The sequence below is a fragment of the Terrapene carolina genome, unplaced genomic scaffold (assembly GCF_002925995.2).
Source record: "Terrapene carolina triunguis isolate 2854851 unplaced genomic scaffold, T_m_triunguis-2.0 Scaffold96, whole genome shotgun sequence".
Classification (NCBI taxonomy): Eukaryota; Metazoa; Chordata; order Testudines; family Emydidae; genus Terrapene; species Terrapene triunguis.
Genome location: NW_020664447.1, coordinates 7,110,859 through 7,135,304, shown reverse-complemented (window position 1 = coordinate 7,135,304; position 24,446 = coordinate 7,110,859). Strand labels below are relative to the sequence as shown.

Genomic DNA, 24,446 nt, shown 5'->3' with positions numbered 1-24,446 from the left:
AGAAAAATTACTGAACTTTACAATTAGAAAGCAAACAATAAAAGCAAGGATACTGGATCAAGTGTACTTTCTTCATTTAATCGGTATAGTTTAGGTTTAGCCTTACTAACATCACAGCATTTTAATTTTACATAGTATGTTTTGTAAAAATAACAAAGGAATATGAGAACTCAACAGTTCTACTAATTTACATACATTTTTTCAATAAAAGGTTTATCAGATGTATTCAGTAGCAAAACGAAAGTTAGCAAGGTTTTAGTTCAGGTCTATCTGTCCCTGCATAATTAAGTTCTGCAATTTACAAAACACATTCTGACATTTTTTTTATTATTAAAATGAAATAAGAGAAAAATTGGGACTCTCATCATAGACAAACTTGTATCTGCAACTGTCTTGCTCTTTCATTTTTAAATATAATATACACACACACACACACACACAATGGTTTAGTAGTAAATGATCCACATAATTGGCTTCACAATTCTGCTTTATTTCTTTCTTATAGTACTAAACTTGCTTTAGGGAAATCTATATAGCAGAAATCCTGTTAACAGAGAATGAAAACTTTTTGTTTGTTTGCTTGTTTTTGGGAAGTTAGAGGGTAGAGAAATAATTGCCTAAGAGAGCCATCAGAAGTTCTAGCCATGTGACAAGAGGCTCACCACCTTATTGGTTCTTAAGACAGTAAAACAGAAGATCTGCAACCTACAACAATCTTGAAGGTTCAGAAGTTTTAAAGCCAGCTCTCAAGAGAATCAATCTTTTGCAAAACTCACTGTAAAATGAGTTCGGACAGGCATTATTTGCTGAATGACTTGGAATGAATCATAGAATATCAGGGTTGGAAGGGACCTCAGGAGGTCATCTAGTCCAACCCCCTGTTCAAAGCACGACCAATCCCCAACTAAATCGTCCCAGCCAGGGCTTTGTCAAGCCTGACCTTAAAAACCTCTAAGGAAGGAGATTCCACCACCTCCCTAGGTAACCCATTCCAGTGCTTCACCACCCACCTATTGAATTTTTTTCCCCCTAATATCCAACCTAAACCTCCCGCACTGCAACTTGAGACCATTACTCCTTGTTCTGTCATCTGCCACCATTGAGAACAACCTAGATCCATCCTCTTTGGAACCCCCTTTCAGGTAATTGAAAGCAGCTATCAAATCCCCCCTCATTCTTCTCTTTTGCAGACTAAATAATCCCAGTACCCTCAGCCTCTCCTCATAAGTCATGTGCTCTAGCCCCCTAATCATTTTTGTTGCACTCTCGCCAATTTTTCCAAATCCTTCTTGTAGTGTGGAGCTCAAAACTGGACACAGTACTCCAGATGTGGCCTCACCAATGTCGAATAGAGGGGAATGATCACGTCCCTTGATCTGCTAGCAATGCCCCTACTTATACAGCCCAGAATGCCGTTAGCCTTCTTGGCAACAAGGGGACACTGTTGATTTGTATCCAGCTTCCCGTCCACTGTAACCTTTAGGTCCTTTTCTGCAGAACTGCTTCCTAGCCACTCGATCCCTAGTCTGTAGCAGCGCATTGGATTCTTCCGTCCTAAGTGCAGGACTCTGCACTTGTCCTTGTAGAACCTCATATTTCTTTTGACCAATCCTCTAATTTGTCTAGGTCCCTCTGTATCCTATCCCTACCCTCCAGCATATTTACCACTCCTCCCAGTTTAGTGTCATCTGCAACCTTGCTGAGGGTACAATCCACGCCATCCTCCAGATCATTAATGAAGATATTGAACAAAACTGGTCCCAGGACCGACCATTGGGGCACTCCGCTTGATACCGGCTGCCAACTAGACATGGAGCCATTGATCACTACCCGTTGAGCCCGACGATCTAGCCAGCTTTCTATCCACCTTATTGTCCATTCATCCAGCCCATACTACTTTAACTTGCTGGCAAGAATAATGTGGGAGACCATATCAAAAGCTTTGCTAAAGTCAAGGAATAACACATCCACTGCTTTCCCCTCATCCACAGAGCCAGTTATCTCATTATAGAAGGCAATTAGGTTAGTCAGGCACAACTTGCCCTTGGTGAATCCATGCTGACTGTTCCTGATCACTTTCCTCTCCTCAAAGTGCTTCAAAATTGATTCCTTGAGGACCTGCTCCATGATTTTTCCAGGGACTGAGGTGAGGCTGACTGGCCTGTAGTTCCCCGGATCCTCCTTCTTCCCTTTTTTAGAGATGGGCACTACATTAGCCTTTTTCCAGTCATCCGGGACCTCCCCCGATCACCATGAGTTTTCAAAGATAATGGCCAATGGCTCTGCAATCACAACCGCCAACTCCTTTAGCACCCTCAGATGCAGTGCATCCGGCCCCATTGACTTGCGCTTGTCCAGCTTTTCTAAATAGTCCTGAACCACTTTTCTCCACAGAGAGTTGGTCACCTCCTCCCCATACTGTGCTGCCCAGTGCAGTAGTCTAGGAGCTGACCTTGTTCGTGAAGACAGAGGCAAAAAAAAGCATTGAGTACATTAGCTTTTTCCACATCCTCTGTCACTAGGTTGCCTCCCTCATTCAGTAAGGGGCCCACACTTTCCTTGACTTTCTTCTTGTTGCTAACATACCTGTAGAAACCCTTCTTGTTACTCTTAACATCCCTTGCTAGCTGCAACTCCAAGTGTGATTTGGCCTTCCTGATTTCACTCCTGCATGCCTGAGCAATATTTTTATACTCCTCCTTGGTCATTTGTCCAAGCTTCCACTTCTTATAAGCTTCTTTTGTGTGTTTAAGATCAGCAGGGATTTCACTGTTAAGCCAAGCTGGTCGCCTGCCATATTTACTATTCTTTCTACACATCAGGGTGGTTTGTTCCTACAACCTCAATAAAGATTCTTTAAAATAAAGCCAGCTTTCCTGGACTCCTTTCCCCCTCATGTTATTCTCCCAGGGGATCCTGCCTATTAGTTCCCTGAGGGAGTCAAAGTCTGCTTTTCTGAAGTCCAGGGTCCATATTCTGCTGCTCTCCTTTCTTCCTGGTGTCAAGATCCTGAACTCGACCATCTCATGGTCACTGCCTCCCAGGTTCCCATCCACTTTTGCTTCCCCTACTAATTCTTTGTGAGCAGCAGGTCAAGAAGAGCTCTGTCCCTAGTTGGTTCCTCCAGCACTTGCACCAGAAAATTGTCCCTACACTTTCCAAAAACTTCCTGGATTGTCTGTGCACTGCTGTATTGCTCTCCCAGCAGATATCAGGGTGATTGAAGTCCCCCAAGAGAACCAGGGCCTGTGATCTAGTAACTTCTGTTTGTTGCCTGAGTAAATCATCTTGGCTAAAAAAGCTACTAGTACATATTGCTCTAAGCACCATTTTATCTCTGATAAAACAGGAGAAAAAACAAACTATCTTGAACTAGAGAAGAGCAAGAAAAGTAAATGGAGAAGGGGGTCACAAAGGCCCCAAAGTACAAAGGAAAGGACATTTTCCAATGTTGTGTTTCAATAACAGTTACTGCATAAGAAGTGGAAAGCCAAAGATTCACTGAAACACACTAAAATTAACCCCCTCAAAAATTATTTCTAGGTTTTGGACTTCCAGAGTACTAAGGAACAAATCATATTTAAAATACAGACTATACTAGAGTCAGGGGAGTGTAGAGAGGATAAGAATCTCCAAAGTAACCAGTCTTCTGAATTTGTAAAGTGGAAAGCACAAGATCTTGCCTCTTGCAAATTCATGCCAAGAAGCCCAGATGTCTGCCCACTACAGAACAAGCACATCGGTCTCAAAGGCAAACAGGTTCATGCTGCAGTATTGCCAGTCTTTGGTGGATGAAGACTTGCAGGTAAACAAGAATCATACTCAGGCTGAAATTGTAACCTAGGACTTAAAATCATCTCCTAGAAAACGGTCCTTTCCTGCCAGATGGAGAGCTACAGGCAAGACCTGATAGATAATTCTATTTCCACACAAACGGCATTGTAATACATGAAAGTGAGAGACACGCAAGCAACTGAAGTAGTATATCACAGTTGTACTCTCTGTAAAGAGGGTCTATACCACTGAGCCTTATATGAAGGATGGAGGCTTGTAGCAACAGCCAGAGTGCCTGAAAACACACAATGCCAATATGGATACTGGAGATCTTAAATGCTGAAGTGATTTTTGTAGCCTTCTCCAAATAAATGTTTGAGGCATCTATCTAAATTATCTAAATCATCTAAATAAAGCAATATGAGAGAAAGTGAAAAGAGTAAGCAATACTTCTACATTAAGTGGGCTCACTTTCCATTGTGAATTTTCTCAGATTAGAAATCAAGCTTCCCATAGTCTGTAGGCATGCTGGATGCATTCTTCAATGCAGAATACTTCACAGGAAAACATGCTCTTCACAGGTAGAAGGTATATTTTCCAGCAAATCTGCAATCATTTCATCCTTTCTGGAGAAAGCCAGTCTTATGGACTGAACTCTCCGAGGAGGAGAAAGCAGACTGCAACTGTGCTGGAATGTAAACTACACACAACAGAAAGAGTAAAGGAGTTCAACAGAATACCAGTTTTTCACAGATTGTGGGAGATAAAGCAATATCAGGAGAACAGCACATAGAATAGAATTGCTATTCTGGAGAACAATCCTGCTCCAACTGATTTATGCTACTCTGAGATACAGCTCTCTTCACTTCATCCACTGCATCAGCTGGTCCACATTCATCTAACTGGTAGGCTCAGTGTGGTTTGATGCAGAAGAGATCACGTGGCTTCATTTGCCTAGCTGTAATCCCTAAGGGATAGTGACAGGCTACCATGTACCATGGAGCACCATGGGACCAAACTGTATAGCAGCACTGATTTATTCTAATCCCATGAAAAAAACCCCTCACCGTCCATTCCTCCTCCTCCCCCCAAGGTTCATAGTTGAAAACAATGACTTCAGATTTAATGATTTTCAGTCATGATTGTTTTTAGGATGGGTTTTATCCACTATGTTCTCTAAGCACTCAGCACCACACTCTGAGCCTTGACTGCCACAATGTCCAAGCGGCCAGTTACAGAACTTTCTCTCACTGTGCGCCAGGGAAGAGAGCAGGCTTGCAGCCTGCTTCAGTGGCTCATCTCCCTGACTTCCTTGGCCTTAGCTGATGTTCTACAAGCAGCCCGGCTTACATTTATGAGTTCTAACTTCATGGAATAGGACAGGGAGCATACAGTGTAATCCAATTAACTCCCGCTTGTAGGAAAAGCTGAAGATCCAGCTGGTGGTATTAACAGTGTTAAATAGCTAGAAAAATGTAGGCTAACAGACTGAGCTTCAATAATTTCTGTGCTAGCGTCTTTGGATGTGTTGCAACACATGGTTAAACGTGATCACCAATCACAGGCAGAGTGTCAGGAGTAGAGCTACTAATTCCACTTTACAGTTCACCAGCTGAGAGTCTTCTTGTCGCTCCCATCTGTGCCCCCCCCACAATAACCCACAGGACAGTCTCTTGGCCATTCTCCAACCCACAACTTCCCCCTTTCCGCACTATCTATCTCTGAGGCATCACACTTGGTTCATTGGAAGACTGAAAGTAGCAACTAGCAAAGCACGGTTGGTTCTCTTGCAGAGGACCTGATCAGAGGGCACTACTGGTGGCTCAGGGAGTACAGAGTACAACACATCAATCCCAAATTGGTGTTTGAGGGTGCATAAAAATAAATTCTATTCAATTCATGACGACAAATACTTATTACTTTATGCTGTAAGCTTTTAGACGGCTGGGTTGAGCAAACAGCATAGTTCTCCTTCAAGTTTGTGGACAAGTTATAAAGCATACGGAGCCACAAGTCTCTAATTTATTGGGTTAGATATAGGATCCTATGTGATTGAGTCAGTGTTTACAACCCATGCTTTTAAATTTTAATCAACAATTAAACGATCCAATTAAACTGTTTCAAACTATCAGAGCCATGCTCCTCTTTGTGGTGGTAAAAACAAAAAAACAAAAAAAGGAGCTAGATGCTCATAAGGGACCATATATAATTAAACAGTGGAACTAAATATATCAAAGCTTCTATTGTTAGGACTGCATGTAATGAGTTTTTTTTAAAACCATAAAACATGCAAAGAATTTAAGTAATTCATGCTCATGTTAATCAAAAGCTAGAGTATCATGCTGTTATGATGCATCTTGGTTATCACTCTAAATAGTTGACTTCAGTTGTCACCTGTGAAAATTTCTTCTTCATTTCATCAAAGAGACTTTGTCTGCAACTCCAAAACATATCCTATAAAAACAAAATTAATAACAAATCATAATGCTTTAAAAAAGTATGGATGTTTTGTTTGCAGAGCGTTTATTCTGTATGCAAAGTGGATATCAGCTTCTTATCACATCTTTTTTAAAGTTTATTTAAAAAAATTAAATCTTCCAAATCAACTGTAATTTACAGGGCAAACTCTGCTAGAGAATTCTACATTTAAGTTGTGTAACTTCCTAGACTAAAAGAATAAATAGGATTCAGAAAATGTTGATAAGTGATGATATGCTATTTATACAAAGTAAAAAAATTAATGAGCGCAAAAATATCAGTTTAAAATAATCCACCTCTGTAAATAAATTTAAATTAATGTAATTCTACTTGTTATTTTGCCTTTTTACAATAAGTATTTATCTCACATAGTGACACTGATAACTTTGCTCGACTGGTTTAAGTAACCAGATCAGAATATAGGCTTTTAATTCAGAGTTTATTACTCCATTTATATATTATTAAATTAGTCAATTTAACATGGGTTCATATCAGATTAGAATATTTTCTTTAGCAGTAATTTCAGTTAATGTGAACTGGTTGGCAAAAATCTTAACCACAACTTGTGCAAGAAAAGATATTGTATACTACAAGATTCGAAAACATAGCATAAGTAGTTGAATAAATAGATGACAAGTTTTTTGATAAATGTATATTATAAACCTACATCAGATGCTGCTGCTAGTTTAAGTCTTTTTTTGCTAAAATGTTTCAGTTTAACAGCGAACTAATTCCTTAAGTCCCGTAGCTCCCATTGGCTGGGAACAGCGAACCGTGGCCACAGGGAGCTGAGGGGCTCCATGCCTGCAGATGCTCCAGGTAAACAAAACGTCCTGACCCGCCAGCAAAGTTTTCCAACCCCTGAAATATAGGGTCGGCTTACAAAAGGGTCATACAGTTTTTGCTATTTTTACTTATCCATCTTGGGGAATTGGCTTATAAACGAACGGGCTAATGAACGAGTATATACGGTACTTCGTTGTTATTGAGAAACTGACCCCTTTTCTTGATACAACGGAGACATGGAAAACTGCCACTTAGGTCATATGTTCCAGATCATGGTATTAACTACACTACTTAGAGATGGACTGCTGTTGAAGACGACAGTCAAACTTTAAAAAATTCCTCATATTTCCTAAATACAATATATTTCTGTGATTAAAGTCACTCAGTCTTAATACCACACACTTTCTTAACTGCACTGATTTGGGATATATTATACAGCTATTTCCTAGCAGTTGAACGTTTATATTTTTCAAATACTGCATGACTATGAATTAAACTGCATGCATTCTATTCAGCATCTGAGAGAAAAAGCTATCTTTGATATCCCAGTATCAATTCTAAACTAACATTTAAAAAGATAAGACTGTACTGTACATGAAGACTCCTAAACTTATTTACCTGTATTTTAGAAATTATAAAGTTACACCTCACTAACACTTAATGGGTTACATAATATGTTTTGTAAAGTACACAACAGGAGAGCTACTCTCCCCAGCATGAGGACTGGAGAATGCCCACTAATTTGTGCATGTTTTCCTGCACAAATTCAGCCTGGATACCCAACACTGAGGTCAACTTTCTAAGAAGATCTTGATGTGCCCAGAAATCCCCCGGTGCTGGAAAGAAATCGTCTGGTGCCATGGCATCATCCAATGACAAGGAGGATGAAGAGTAGCTGGCTGCTCTTGGTTCAGTACTGAACCCTGTCCAATTACGTCAGGCTGTACCTACTCAGAGGTAGCATCCTCCAGCTGACTATGCAGCATGGATACCCTAGAGTAGGTTGAAGATCGGGACCTAAAGGAATGGGGAGCGTCCTATGGCATCAGTGGCCAATAAGTAGTGGGCCGAGAGCCCCTATATCTACTGTGTGATCAGTACCAGGATTGGTAACAGACATATATCCGGATCAAACCGTAGACCAGCATCTAGGGGATGAAGGGAAAGTGAATGAAGATCTCAAACTCGACCCAGATGAACCCCCAAAGTCATCCTAGAAGCAATGGAAGGGGGTAATTTCTGGCAGAGCCAACCACAGTCCAGCCTCATCTAATATCCAATATGTTGACTGCATCGGCTCAAGGTTGGTAGAGAAGTTGATACACTAAGGGTTGCCCAGAGCAACACGTTCTCACTCAGTAGCAACCCTGAAAGAGATCCCAGTTCTGAGGTCACCACCAGTTCTGGCACTTGTCTCATTAGGGTAGCCAGGCTCAACAGCAATACCGAGGACGGTGTTGGTGCCGTAACTACTGATAAAGTCATGACTGCTAAGTGTTCCTGTGTGATTGGAGAATCTGGGATCGAGAGGGATAATAGGTCTGACATTGCCCAGTAGGCTAGGAACGTGGTCATCATTGGTACCAGATTCATGCATGGTGCTGGAGTCGACGGTACAACCTTGCGATATTGTCTTGGTACTAGGGAATGGGTCAATGGCCCAGCTCTCTCACAAGTACCCAAGGAGCCACAGTGCCAGTCAGCAGAGATTAACATGGAGGACGACAGCGCTCTTCAAGATCTGGAGTGGCTATGGTCCAATTTATGGGCCCTTTTTCTTGGTGGGATTCAAGGAAGGGAAATGATCTCTTCGCCTGTTAAAGGCAGGCTCTGAGTCCTGCCAAGGAACATCAGCATGCTGTGGCTTCAATGGTGGCTGAGGAACTTGTAGCATCTTTGGTGACGATATAGGCCTCACAGCTTGCTCCATCGGTGCTGCTTGAGTCTCAAATCCCTTGCCAGCAGTGTCCTTTTCTTACAGAAGGAGCATCTGTCCTTAATATGCCCCTCTCACAGGCACAAACATGTGTGGGTATCATTATTCACAACTGCCCATCGTATATGTTTGTGGTGCGATGTTTAAATCCTGGTGAAGGAATTCCACCAGGAAACTACAACTAAATAACCTAACTAACCAACCTAAGATACTACTAATAAACAACTAACTAAACTATTTACAAGACGTTCAAGGACAGAAAAAAGGGGCAGTGTGAAGAAACACTATTAAGAGTGCTGCAACTGTAGCAGCAGGCAGTGAGAAGGAACTGAGGCAGACAGGATGTTGCTGCCCTTAGCTAGCCAGCGGAAGGGCTATGAGGCAAATGGTGTGAGCGTCACTCCTACAGGTATTGCGAGGCAAATTTCTCCAGCTTTGGTGCGCTGTGTGCGCACACCTGAGTGGAATACATTTTTTTTTCTTTTTTTAAGCCAAAAGTATAAACAGAGTTAAGCCAGACACCTTTAACATACTGTGTACTTATCTTCTACAAAATACTCCATAATTAAAATAAAATTAAAACAGCAAGTATTGAAGCTCTTTAATAGTCTCAATAAAATAAAATAAAATAAAATAAAATAGAAGTTTTTAGGGCACTAAATTCATTCAGCAAAATTGTTGAAGGTTTTTAAGAACAGGCTGGACAAATACCAATGTGGGATGATGAGGTTTACTTGGTCCCACCTCAGTGCAGGGGGCTGGACTTGATGACCTCTGATTTCTAAAAGTAAATATAAACAAAGAGCGTGTATTCATGCCGGCACTGGAGAAGTTTGGTAATGGGGAGAAGAGCAGTATGTAGGTGAACAGCAGCATATTTGGAGACCAGATTACAAAGTAATGCCAAAACTAGCTTAAAAGGATCATCTGATAAAGCTACAAAATGAAAGTTTCCAATCCACAGACAGTTTTTAACTGTATGAAAAAAGGCATTTTCAAATATAACTTGAAGAATGCTCTTTTAGAGTATAACAAACAGGTCTTACAATTTGTTTTATCTAAAATTTCTCTTAATGCTCTAATCCTCAGTACAGCATATATCATTTTGTAAAAATTATTTCATGTTTACTCTATAATGCAACAAAAGTCTTTCCCAACTACTTTTCCAAGTAATTTTGAAGGGCAATTTCAGTGATTTATTGTTCAATACTGTAATCAGAATCTCAAACAACCCAAGTGAAGTTAACAGCAATTTTGCATATGTGAGTATGCAGAATTGAGCCCCTATGTCATATTAAATATTTTAAACGTTTTCCAAAAGCCTAATAAGTCTATTTAAAAAAAACAGAAATAAAAAACGTAATGTAAACATTCCCACATATTTGCAACTCGAAACATTACAGCCACATGCTAGTACATAAGCACCAGAAGTGGGGAAAAAGTGAAACTGCTCATCCACAACGAAGGAAATCCAAAGCTATTATTTTCAAACCAGACCCGTAAGAACAGTAGTCATTGCCAAATCATGCAACAAGGAAGAAATTACTTAAATTGTTATTCTGTTTCTCTTAAGATATCTTGCAGAATTCTCATTTCTGGTCTGAGCAACTTAGCAGAAAACAGGTGGCAATATCTAAGCCCTTAAGGTTTTATGGCCCTTACAGGCAAGAGTAATAGCAGAGGAGTGAGCCGCCAACACCACCCATCAGAAGTGGCTCACTTAAACATGGCTCTTTTAGTGATTACCCTACACAGCAAATTGTCTTCAAATGAAACAAAGATATGGATAGACTTCAAGAGTTCTAGTCTCCTCCAACTAACATTTCAAAGACCTCTTAAGCCAGAGAAAGGCCTTTCCACACCCACATGCATACCCAGGTGAGAACATAGATAGCAGGCTTATTAACTGTCACTGTACTGGATAAGAATCTCAGATATGAGACCATAGCACCACCTTATCCTTGTCAAACTTAGTATTAGGTGGATCAGTCACAGGGGAGCTTAAACTTCTGTCACTCTTTATGAGCTGGTCATTTCCACCAGCAAAATGACCTGGCTAAAAAGGCATTTTTGTAAGTTTTGTCAGGACTCTATTAATATTAGTGTGGGCCTTTTTAATCCAGATTTTGAAAGCATCAAGCTCCCCATGAATCTGATGACAAGAGGTTGCAGAGACTTGTGTCTTTATTTCATGACTAGTTGAAAGATGTCAAATGAACCCAGTTGAACTTAGTTTTTTATTTTAACACTCAAGCAAGGTATTTTTGGGTGGGACAAATAAAGGGACCTGTTTGCACGACATGTCCACATCATCATGCACTTTTTTTTTTTTTTTTTTTTTTAGTATTTATCCTTGGAAAGGGTCTCAAAAGAAGAGTTTGAGTGATTCTTCGTCCATGAAAACCTATTACTCCACAAACTGAAGGGCTGCTGCTGCAAAATAGTACCCTTAATCCAAATAAATCATGGCATAAATACTTTGGGGTTCTGGAACAAAAGACTGTTTGCCCAGACTTTCCTTTTGTTATTACTGCCTTGATCACCATATTGGAGGTGTGAGACAGACAGGCACCCTCAGAAGGGTATACTTTCTTGACCACGTTAAAGGCAGAGGCAGTTATGTAAGGTGTTTGCCACACCATTGCTAGACAACAGAAAAACAGAGTTCAAGTGCACAGAAACTATATTGAATGAAGATTCCTGACCTAGAGGTCTCCTGATTTTGGCCCTGGTACATTCACAAATGGGTACCATCTGAAAGCCATAGTACCACATTTGGCCTCAAAGGCCAACCAAGCAAAGTGCCAGAGCACAGGTTTTGATCTTGGGGCAAAACACTCCAACTGTATAGACAGCAGCAGTAGGTTTCAAAACAGGGCCTGAAGCAAAGACAACACTGCAGCCTCTGAGTTGACTAAGATGGACATGGCAAGGTCTGTGAACATATACACTACCACAAAGTCTCCCAAGATCAGTCTCATTGTCCTGAATGTAGAGTGGTGAGACTGATGTGATTACTTTGCCAGTAGCAGGCTCACCCTCGATGCTTCTTACAAGGAAACAATGCCTCATCAGCTCAGCTGAAGTCAAAAGGGGTGCTGGAAGGATACAACCAAAAATACTTCAGTGATGAAGGTACCCCACTGGCCTAGAGGGAAGTTGGGTCTGTGCCAATGTGGCCAGCACCAGAGTGTCCTAGCATTCAGTGATCAAAGGTGACACAGCCTTATAATTCACAGATTTCTCATTTGGCATGAGGCTGCACTAAAATGTAAAAGACTTGGCTTGCCTCAACATGGAAATTGAAACATTTCCCTGATGTAACTGCACTTATGGTGTTGCCTACACATAAGATATCACCCTCACACCGTGTGCCCATCTTCCAGCTACAGAGGCAGTGAACATGCTCATCCATTATCATCTTTCTGCCATGCTGACATTGCTCAAAGCTGAGTAGTCTCTCTTCCTCCTGAAGAGTCAGGAAACAGACATTTGGGGTCGGGGGGAAGAAAGCATGAAAACTATGCAAATCAAGAAACTTGGAAATTAATAGGAATAGAGGCCCTGAGACAGATGATGAAGCAAGAGTGTGTTGAATCACTGACCGAAAAATACAAATACGTGAAGACTGACCATGGAACCAAATTTTCTCCAAGGTCCATGGAGGCTGGCAATTAATCAGTGTTTCTGCTCTAGCAGCCACAAAAAAGAAAACAGACCTGACTAGAAGGCAGGGAAAGCTACAAATAAAAGATTATCCTGCCCTGCCAGCATAGGTTAAAACAAGCTAGAATAGCCAGCTGCAGTTGTGCTGTTCCTGCATGGAGGTTCACTGATGACAGCAGTCAAGAAGGTACTGACTGGAATGTTCAAACAGCAGCAGTTAAGCTTAGGGATAGTGCACAATCATCGCAGAAGATGTGGCTTGTGCTCCTGCTACTACAACCCTTAGAAGGCAAAATACCCTTAAATCCTGGTACCCAGAAGTGAAAATCCTGCACAAATGATATTTTTAAGAAAGAACATTTATGGGGAAATACTTTGATATTCTACAGAGTATTACTAAAATAGTTCTGGATTATAGACCAGGAAATTTTTAAAATATTTTTTGATAATGCAGTTGCTATTTCATCTTTCATTTTAATTAGATTTAGTTTTGTCACTATTCTCTAAAAAAAAAAAAAAAAAAAAAAAAAAAAAAAAAAAAAATCCTCAGTGCAACAAAAAACCACATACACACAAAACCCAAACCACTTCTAGCTATCTAGCCACCTTTAGCTAGTACAGAATCCCCCCAGTTTTTGTTTTTAACCTATCATGCTATTTAACAAAGCCGCTGCTTTGAAACACATTTCTAAGTGACACAAAAATAAATAAATGCTAAATGTGCACATGCATACAGCATAAACCTTCTCCCTCTGCCTCAGCAGAGGGCTCCTGTTGACAAGCGGTGACTCAGCCAGTGACACAGAGGTGGTGTTTGGATGTTCAGGATGTGCAATTACAATTAATCAAAGGAACCCCTAACTAGGATGAACTATTGCACATCTACCAGTCCTAAGTTTTTTAACAGGCCCATCATTCTGAGATCATGGGCAAAATTTTCCAAAGCACTTAAGTAACTTGTAGCACTTTTTCAAAGTGACTTAAGTGCCTAACTCACTTAAGTGTTTTGAAAATTTTACTCTTAGTCAGATAAATAATTTTAATGTAATTTCAGGTAGACCCCTAACAATTTTTATTTTATTTTACCATAATTCTTCCTATGTTTAAAAATTATTTTTTCTCCTGTTGCTATGCAAGACCACCCATTCAAATGGGATAGCAGTGAAAGTAGCTATATATTAAATATAGTTAAAATACGCAAAAAGTAAATAAAGAAAATATTTTTTCCTCCAATCTGTTACTGTAGTTGACAGTTGAAAAAAGTCATTCATTTTGTTACACCTGCAATATTTTAATTTTAAGCCACACATTCAGATAGGTTCAATAAGAAAATTCTCAGAAGAGCGACAAAAAGACGACCTTTTTTTAAGCTCTTTGTTAAAAAAAACCCCGTTAAATTAGTAATTCACTTGTTGATAAACATTATGCATTTGATTAAGCCTGGAGACATCTGCACCAGGAATTTCAAGCTGGTTTCTTAGAATTTGGGACATTTTAACAACTGATAAAAAACATGAACAGGGTGGCACAAACATTTAACTTTTGATGACACAGCAACCTTAGATTTAATTTTCTATAGAATAATGATCTATTTCAGAATGTAAAAAGGGGCCTGGAGTCTGTATCTATACGTAAGTTTTCTAAAGCCAGTAGCATACTGATTCTAAATTATTGAAAAAAAGATTAGAGTCAAGCCTTGAAGAAACAAAGGTCTTAATTGTGCTATCCCTAGGCTCAGATAAGTAGTCTTTACAAAAAACAAATCTCCTTAAGGCCAAAGGAAGGACTATTTGAGAAAGAGATTTGACCTTATGTTAATAATGCAAATAAATTCTATCAGCAGAACAAGCTTTGGGGGGAAGGGGGTATAGATCTGTTTAAATGATTTTTTTTTTATAAACATTCCCACTTTGTACACATAAATAGTCATTGGGCCTGAGAGACAGACTGAAAATGCGTGTACAGCCTGGTGGTTAAGACACTTACATGGGAGGTGGGTCCAGTCTCCTTACTCCAATCACTCTCATTATTTATCCGAAGTGGAACAGCTTTGGAAACTATGGGGCTGAGCTCTCACATGCTCCTTCTTACCCCCAAAACCTTTGGGTGTAAACCTGAGACCTGGTCCTCCCACTCCAGTTTCTAGGAAATATGTATGGTTTACCTTTCTCCTTCAAGGGACTGCCTGCCCCCATAATGGGTTGAGCTTCCCCACACATCCTGGAAATATTACAAGCACCAATTCTTCAGAGCAAAAGGGAGAAATAGGGTAGGGCTGCTTCCCTGTGAGGCATCTCTGACTGCTTTTAAACAGCAGAGGAGTCAAGCAAGGGAAATTCTTCAATCCTTCCCACATAGCCAAATTCCTTTTTCTGCTCCACCCTCTTGGAGTTCAGGGCCCAGGGACGCCAGTGGCCTAGCCTCAGCTTCTCTAAGGGAGGAGTATTAACGCCCCCCACACACACACTCTGCTGGGATGGCCTTTTGTTCCCCACATAGTAAGTCAAGGTAAGCAGAATTCCTTTTCCTCCCTGGCTCAGGGTCCTTTACATCTTCACAGACCATCAGGCAGTCCCAGGCTGCCAAGGCCGAGGGAGCAAGATTACTGCCTACCATCAGTGGGGAAAATGAGTCAGTGCTGAGTAACCAAGAATGCTGCTGGGAGTGGTGAGACACCAGTACAGCGAGGACACCAGTACAGTGAGGAGATGCGGGGGGCCAGAACTCCACTGTGAGTAAGGAAACAGAGACGCAGCTAACAGGGGCTAGGATTCAAGACTCTGCAGGGAAAGGGAACATGAGGCACAGCCAAAGGTGATGTGTGTCAGAACTCCCCTGGAATGAGGGAGACAGTGGGTAGTTAAGAGTGCTGCCAAATTCATGATACATGGCAGAGAGTAGGAAAAGCCTCAAGTGGACGTGAAGCAACTTCTGGGGGGAGTGTAACTGTTAAGGATGGGGAATGGTGCCCCTTACTCTATGGTTTCAGGGTGGTCTGCTGAAATGTAACTAAACCTGAGGGAGACTGGGGAAGAAGACACATCTAACCTCTCCTTTAAGGGATGTAAACGTGGTAACTTACCTATAATGTCATTAAACTGTATTTTGATATGATAATTGGAATTGTTTACTAACAATCTATGAAGTTCAAGTTAATAAGTAGTAAAGCAGATGCTCTGCCTAGAAGTGGGATTCCAGAACATAGCTAGGGTACCTATTATATATCCCTACTCTATTTTTTTTAAAAGGGGGAGAAATGTGATGTATTGGTGGTTTTTTCCTGTACCACTTCTGAATTTTGGATGATTTTATAAAACTATATCATGAAATTACTGTGCATGGAAAGCCTATATGTATACGAGTCCCCCATGAGCTAGCCAGATTGTGTCATGTCTCTGTCAGTGCTGAGCAATCAGACTCAATTATCATATATTCAGAGTAAAACACCTTGGGACAATATGTTTGCTCTGCATGGGAGAAAACACTTTCTCCTCTTGCCTGAGGGTAGGTGGGCTTGGATGTAATGGAAAATTACCAAAAGGCAGAACAAAAGAAGGAGGAGACCTCAGCAGGAGTCTATAAATAGACTCACGGGGAAAGTGGCAGGAGAACCATTTTGCACCAGACTAAGATGAGTGAGGCTGTTGCAGGAGCAGGGTAGGCAAGGAGGCAGGGACCCCGCCTTTCTGACAGAACAAATATAGATTCCCCCCCCCCAAGGACTCCTAAAGGAAGGGTGAGCTAGTGAGAGACATTGTGTTTAGGATGTTCTATTGTTTAGTATGATTTGTACTCTCCTGTACATAATCTGTTAACTAAAGAGCATAAAGGTGATAGTCTGAACAAAACGTGCGTCTTGTCAACTGCTTCACATCTCAGAGGTAGTTAAACTGTAAACCGAAAGTTTCACATCTTTTGGGGTAGAGTTCCAGGAGAGAGGTGTGTTTAAGACCTGGGGAGTCTGAAGGGGCAGTGCTTGCACCCAGAGGGGCTAGGCAAATGCACAGCAGTTTCCAACACTTGGAAAGTGGGTGCCAGACAAGGGATCTGAGCCCTGAGTGTATGCCTAGGGATGCTGAGATTGGGGCAATGGCTTGACCCCATTTAGGCTCCACCATCTTAAAACACCCTTGGGAATCCATAGGACAGAGGTTTGGATTTCCCTCACATCAATCCTAGCAGGTGGCCACAAAGGGGCACTTGCTAGGAATTGTGACACCCAATATACACCATGTAAAGAAAATTAATAGTGTAAAATTGGTACTGTGGAGAGGCCTAGTTTCAGTAGCAAATAAATAATTATCTAGCTCTTATGTAGCACTTTTCCTCAATAGGTCTCAAAACACTTTAACAAAGGAGATCAGTATCATTATGTTCATTTTATAGTTAGGGAAACAGAGGAAGTGACTTACCAAAGGTCACCCAACAGGCCAGTGGCAGGTCTAGAGTCTCACTCCAGTCCACTGGGCTACGCAACATAATATTGCTCAGATCACTGTCATGGAAAACTCTTATAGCTGTTATAATGAAGGAGCTAACAGTGTCTAGTAGCAAAAACAGCCTAACTTGTTTTGTTTTTAGCTGGACATCAGATCACCCACTTTAACAATGGGGTAGTAAGTTTCACTACTTTTTTGTCACACCTATATATGTTAGCATTCTGGATTAGAACACAACAGAAATGGAGGAGGGAATAAAATTGTAAGATTTTACAGAAGCAACATTAACTAAATTTTAATTATTTCCTCTTTAAAAATATTGCAAAAATGCTTATGATCTCATGTGCACATTGAACTTGATAAAGCACTGTTGCTTTTAACATATACATAGTTACAGAAATCCTATTTATCCAGATGGGTAATTTTCTCAAGAACAGATCAGACATTAGGGTGACCTCCCCACCAAGAATGTCATTTGTTTGCTCAAGGGACAATAGAAATGAACATTTAAAAAAAACTGAAAAAATTGTGTTCGCTATGTAGAAACTAACAATTCAACGTTCAGACAAGCCTAATAGAAAGAACCCAGAAAAAGAGCTCTTCCATGAATTTATTTCCATTTCCAAGTAATTTCAAAATCCTCTATTCTGGAACCTTTAAAATAACTAAAAGTACAATTATAAAAGAATAAAATCAGCAACTTTCCTGAAACAAGAAAACAGAAGGATGTTACACCTTCACAATATCTCAATTGCCATTGCCAGCAATTTGCATTACCAGCCCTTGCCCCATCTCCTATTTCAATCCAACAACTGAATCAAGAGTGTGGCCAGCTTTATGAGTTGAACTAGCGTCCACCTCAAGTGGCCATGAAATCTTCCAACTGTCCCAAAAGAATCACCACCAACAGGGACATTGAAAGTCCCACACGTTCAGTCACAGTGCCTCCAATGCCACTACAGTGGGGGAGCTATAATAGCTCATACATGCCCTTTGCAGTGCAGAGAAGCCATCTATCTACCAATATCTGTTCCACCTTGAAGCACAGGCTCATCTACAAGATGAAAATATTGCATTTAATCCAGGTTTGGACTGGGAGGATTCACTTCAGATGGTTGTAAAGCAGCACAGTCTCACACACTCCCACCATTGATTTAATGACAGCAAGTATAAAGTACATTACACTTGAACTGTCCAAAGTACACTTTATACTGACAAGTTTAAGTTTCCACATATTCTCCCTCCTCCCCCACAAACTGTAAATTAAATGACACCCTGTAGCAGCTACAGAAATTGCTTACGTGGGAAAGAAACATTAGGATGTAATAATGCATTTTAATTGCAATTTAGCAGGTGAAAAATAAGCAACCAACGTCATATAACCAAACAACTCCCTGGGCAAACTGCTCCATAGATCACAATGTGGCAACTACAACTCTATAAGAAGTCCCAAAGTTAATGGTATATCACTGAACCCTCACTAAATTTTATGTGATCAATATCAAAAAGCTATAAGTAGCTTGTTTGCAGCACAGTAACATGTGTTTCTATATGCAGCTAGACTTGAACATAACCATTGACTCATACAGTGTACAGAGTAAGTAGCTTCCAGTCTCCTGGGATATAGACGGTATCACTCACCCCTTAACAGCTGGAACAAAACAGTGTTTAACAGTCAGCCCGTTCAACAACTAAATTTGGTCCTCAAACTATTAACTCATGGAGATAATTTAGAACTTGGAAGAACATAAAAAGCTCAATTAAAAAACACCACAGCTTCTATAAGCACTGCTTTGGGGTAGTTAGAATTCCTTAGCATACTTTTTAGCTAAAGGAGATCCTGAACCCAAAGCCCAGTACCAGCACTGCAAATAGCTAGTAGATAGTAAAGCGAGAAGAGGCAGATAAAAGCAAAACCTTAAATCACATTTATTTTAGATAAGTAAGTTGTACCTGTCAGATGCCCTACACGAAAGTAAAACAGATTTATAAAATAGTCAAATTCAGATAGGATTAACATTAATAAAGCCCTCTGAGCCCACAGGGACTAAATTCTCCCACACATACAAACATCAAACCCACGTTCCCTAAACAAAAGCCTCTGAAAACCAATAACCATTGTATAGTGTGCCTTGGAAGGCAAACTCAGTTTCTGTCAAGCCAGAAGGAAAAAAGGCATTCCAGAATTGAGGACCCTTAACTGAAAATACATTGCCATTAACCGCTTCCCACTTAAAGCAAGAATCAGTTATAATTCAAACACCCCAGACCACCTCAACTACCATGGTATCACATGAGGAAAGAGACGGTCTCCAATCTTGTAGCTGTGACCCATACCATTTAGGACTTTTACATCCTCACCTTCAGCCAACTAGTCAAGGAAACTGACATTTTAAATGTCATCTTGCCATTTTTGTCCCAAGCAAACAAAAGCGGTATTAAGTAAAACAACATGGTTCTGTATTGTCTTTCAAGAGACCCTGGTTCAAATCCCACTCTAATTTCCAGAGGCAGGCAGCATGTGCTGCAAAAAAAAGTGTCACTCAGCCCTTTGGGAGGTGGTAAGAAAACAGTGACTCCTTCACCTAATAAGCAGCAGAACTGAAACTCCAAAAAGGCTCACACCATCTTCTACTTGTGGAAGTACAATAATGCAGGAGTCGCACAGCAAAATCAAGGAAAACTGAAGAAACTAAGGGACAGATCTGAGTTTCAACTGGGACCCCGGAGGACACAGTTCACCCACACCTCTCTCAAAATAGTGTTCCCTTTATGAGACTATTATTGAATCTAACAGGTGTAGCTCGTGAATGCTGCAGTAAGAGATTTATTAATCTTCCATGCACCCTAATTCAAGCAAAGGGCACACTGTAAAGTTAGAAAAGTACAACAGAAAATGACAATATTGTCTGTGTTATTTGTAACAGAAGTAGGGATCTTGAAGGGTTTTAAGACACCCCCTCAATCTGTTTCTCTCTCTCATCAAAACAACTATTTTGTGTGTCTCATATCTGCATTATAAAAAAAACTGAATTCAGTTTACAAAAAAAAATCACAGAACAGTTTACTTCATTACAGAGTAAACTGTCAATGTTTACATCAGTCACAGTGGTTTTCCACTGTGTTTACTTGCAAAAAGTAGTGAGGTGTAACTTAGAAGAGAATCTGAGAAGAATCACAACCAATTCTGTAATTTACAAGGGGACTATCAACATAACTTCATGACATTTGTAAATGATGTTTCTTTAAGATATCCAAATCCATGACAACTTTACAGGACATCACATCATTAATTCTTTTAAAACAGTTACCTTCCTCTATCTGTTCCCTTTACTTCTTTCATACCAAAGGGAAAAAGTCTTAAATTGAGCAGACAATTAAAAATACACATCTGAAGCACACATATTCTGAATACATTTTAAACCCAACAGGTAGATGTGTGTGTGTGTGTGTGAGAGAGAGATACACATGCACAGACTAAAAAAAACTAAACAGGAATAAAAACTAAAAAACTAAAGGAACGGCCATAGCTAGATTCTTCTGTTAATCATCCCTATCTATTCCAGTTACCCACCACAAGTGCCACAGGCTTTTTCTGTCAGTCTCCTTTATTTCCTAGTTTTCATCCACCTATACTGGCTATATCCCCTCCTGCCTTGTGGTGGTGTTTTTGTTTATTTGTTTTTAAACCAAATATTTTATTTTTAAGTTTCAGACATATTTGCCTCCAAAGTACAGCTTTCCATTACCTTATTTCCTTCAATTATACAGTAGTGCCCCTGACACTCTCTCATAGCTTACATTTCTATAAAATTCAGGATTATTTGTACTATAGTAGTTCTCAGGAATCACGGTCTCAAAATGCCAAGCATTGTACAAACCAGTAATAAGAAGACAAGCCTTGCCCCAAAGAGCTTACAATCTAGATATATAACAAGACAGAACAGATGGAGAAAATAAGCAAATTCGGGTGGGAGGACAAAGTAACAATAAGAGTTAGAACAATTTAATTGGAATGTAAAATCATTTTAAAAATTAACTGAGCCTATCCTGTCAGATCCCCACAGTTCTCAAAAGAATTTGCTGAAAACCTTGTATATTATTAATTGCCTTAACAGATCATTATGATCACTTTGTCCATCACTTAAAACCTATACTCCCCCCTCTCAATCCTGAGCAGTATTTTTGGACATATGTGATTTACATGAGAAGCATCAGCACAAAAGGACAGGGGGGCTCAGTTCTCCTCCACTTTGCTGTTTGTAAGAGACTAGGGATAAGGGGCAGACCTTCTCCCTCCCTCTCCATTGCTGGAGAGAGACAGCAGCCTTTTCCTGCAAACAGGAACACAATCGGTTGCCAAATCAATTCTCTTATTACACCCCCAGCCCACCACAAACATTCCTGCCCTTTTCCACCACCCTCAAAGAACCACACAGGGAAGGGTATACCTTTCCCTCCCCAAACTCCACACGTGGGCCTAGCCTCTCCAAACCGCACAGACAGAGGCCTTCCCTCCTGTCTCCACCCCTTCTTCACTCAGAGGGCTTTCCCCTCCTCAAAACTCTCAGATTGAATCCCTCCCTGGTGCCCTCCCACTAACCCAGCTCCTTCAAACAACACTGACAGGGGCCTGCTCTCCTCCTAGGTGTCATATGGACAATTTCTCTTCCTACATCCCAGCTACGGGTCCCCAGATAACTTCACATAGGCATGGCACTTCTCCCACCTGCTCATCCAACACCCCAGGCTCCCTGGAACCACAGAGACGTCCTTTAACCTCTCTCTCTTCCCGCAAGTGAGCCCTGGGTCAGACAAGGGATCTCACCACTCAGGCTTCACCTCTTCCTCCTTCACACACACCTCAAGACATGCAGCTCCCCCTCAGATCTCTCATACGAATAGGCGCTCCCCTCAACCTTAGAAAAACCAGGGCCTCCCCACATTCATGCTACAAGTGCCTCCCCCCAAGCTCTCGCACACAGCAACACACACTGGGGCCCTCTTCTTCCCACATAAACCCACATGCAGTGAAGAACTGGGTTTTTACCCACGAAAACTTATGCCCAAATAAATCTGTTAGTCTTTAAGGTTCCACCAGACTCCTCATTGTTTTTGTGGATACAACGGGCTACCCCTCTGATACTTGCCACATGCAGTGACACCGACAGGTGCCTTTCACAACCCTCCCTCCCCCTTACGGGCCTTGCACTTACACTGCAAAGACCCAACCCTACCCCCACACCCCAGTCCCCCCCATAGGGACCCCCACATGCCCCCCCCCCCCACTTGGGCAGGGAGTTCCCTCCCCCCCCCCCCCCCAAAAAAAGGGGGCCAAAGCCCCCCCCCCCCCCCGCGGGCACGATCCGGAGCGGGGCCTCCCCGCCGCACCTTCCCGGACCCGACCCCCCACCACACACACACACACACACACCCCGGGCCTGACCGGGAGCAGGGCCTCCCCGCCGCACCTCCTCGGGCCCGACCCCCCCCACACACACACAGCCCCCCGGGCCTGACCGGGAGCAGGGCCTCCCCGCCGGGCCTCCCCGGGCCCGACCCCCCCACACACACAGCCCCCCGGGCCCGACCCCCCACCGCACTTACGTCCCCGCCCGAGGCTTCCCTGGCAGGAGCCTCTACCCTCCCCCACACACGCCGAGCGACCCCGCCGCACGGGCCCCACCTCTTTGGGGACGAGCTGGTTCTCCTCGTTGGGCACCATGGCCGGTGGCGCGGCGCTGGGCCCGCAGCAGGCTGGGCCGAGGAGTCGTCAGCAGCGGCGGGAGGAGGCGGAGGGACGCGAGCGGCTCATTCTCCCCCACCCCTCAACACACACACCACCCCGCGAGGGCAGCGCCGCGGCCCCCACCCCCTCCGCCAGCGCCAGCCAATGGGAAAATGGCCGACGACAAGCCTCGCGAGACAGGCCGGCCTCGCGCCCCCCCAGCCCTGACACAGCCTGCCCGGGCAGTCGGGCTGCGGGGCGGGCACGAGCCCATCCGCCTCCGCCGAGCCTCTGCCTGCGTGTTCTCTCCGTCATAGGCCAGGGCGTCCAGCCAGCCCTGGGCCCCGCTCGCACCGCTTCCGGCAGGCCGGGGTTTAAAGCGGCGTGTTTTGTAAAATAACCGCGTGGGGCGGCGGGGAGTCCCCGTGTCCCTGACGCGACAGGCTCGCGGGCAGGCGTTGGGGGGGGCGACTTTCTACACAAACAGATGATGTCATTGTGGAAAGTTTTTCAGAGGCAAAAGGCCCGAGCTGGGAGGAAGGCAGCGGCGGGGAGAAGCTGCCCCGCGTTGCTGCCCCTGTGCTGGTCTGAGCGGGGGTTGCCAGCGGCTGGCTTCCTCTGGGCCCCAGCGCTTTAGATGAGAGATGTCGTGTGCTTCTCTGGGGGGGTGTCACTGCCCCAAAACACTCCTGCACCGACAGTACTGCCCGAAAGGCCACGTCAGGGTCCCCACCCAGCAAAGCCTTAAGCACTTGCTTACTTTTAAGCGCACGGATAGTCTCACAGAACTCAGCGTGCCATTAAAATTGAGCGTGTGCATAAGTGCTTGCAGGATACTTGCTACTAGGGTGACCAGATGATGATTTTATAGGGACAGTCCCAATTTGGGGGGCTTTTTCTTATATAGGCACCTATTATCTCCCACCCCCGTCCCGATTTTTCACACTTGCTACCTGGTCACCCTACCTGCTACTACTTGTATTTTACATCTATGTACTTTTTAAAATCATGATTCATTTTTTTAGTCGCTTGACATTAAAAAGAAATTAATTCTCCCCTGGAAAGGTAGATATAAACTGGCCACTTTAACATTTTTAAGCAGTCTTTAAAAATAGGTCTGTACTTGGTGAGGAAGGAACTTTCTGTTTTTCTGTTGGTGGTGGTGGTGGTTGTTTTTAAATCTAGGATCATTTTTTGAGATGGTGCCCAGTCCTGAATTATTTGTGCACAGAAAACTCCATCAACTTCTACTCCATTGACTTTGATGGTGATTTTAGGTGCTCATGGCAAACAAGAACCTTTTGTCTGCAAATGGTAGCAGTGGGATATGTTGAAGAGTTGAAAGAGCTTGCAAACTTGCATAACTTTTTGTAGGTGAGTAGTTCCACTAATTTTGATGGGATGATTCCCGCATTTAAGTGTTTGAAGGATCTGAGCTATAAATTTTAAAGAAAAATACATTTTTAAAAATCTTTCTATGGTATCATTCAGGTTTGTGACATTTGGATGCTGTGAACTCACAGCCTGAATGTAGGATAAAAGCCAAAATAAGTAGACTTAGCAGAATTTGATTTTATGTCATTTCAGTAAGTAATATCAATGTTTATTTTAAGCATATTCTATTTTGATCAATTTAAAT

The 24,446-nt window shown here is 42.2% G+C and overlaps 1 protein-coding gene across 2 annotated transcripts in view; it reads right to left on the bottom strand.

Annotated features, from left to right (window-relative positions):
• USP47 (ubiquitin specific peptidase 47) overlaps positions 1-22,893 on the bottom strand; it is a 98,273-nt gene extending 75,380 nt beyond the window's left edge. Inside the window, exons 1-2 of one of the 2 annotated variants that reach the window (XM_024196030.1) lie at positions 22,766-22,893; positions 6,169-6,228 (exon numbers count right to left, since the gene is read on the bottom strand). In XM_024196030.1, the coding sequence (XP_024051798.1) occupies positions 6,169-6,228; positions 22,766-22,804 (99 nt within the window). In that variant the 5' untranslated portion in view covers positions 22,805-22,893. The remainder of the gene's footprint in view (positions 1-6,168; positions 6,229-22,765) is intronic. The other variant, XM_024196040.1, reaches the window with a different exon arrangement.
• Positions 22,894-24,446: the final 1,553 nt, after the last annotated feature.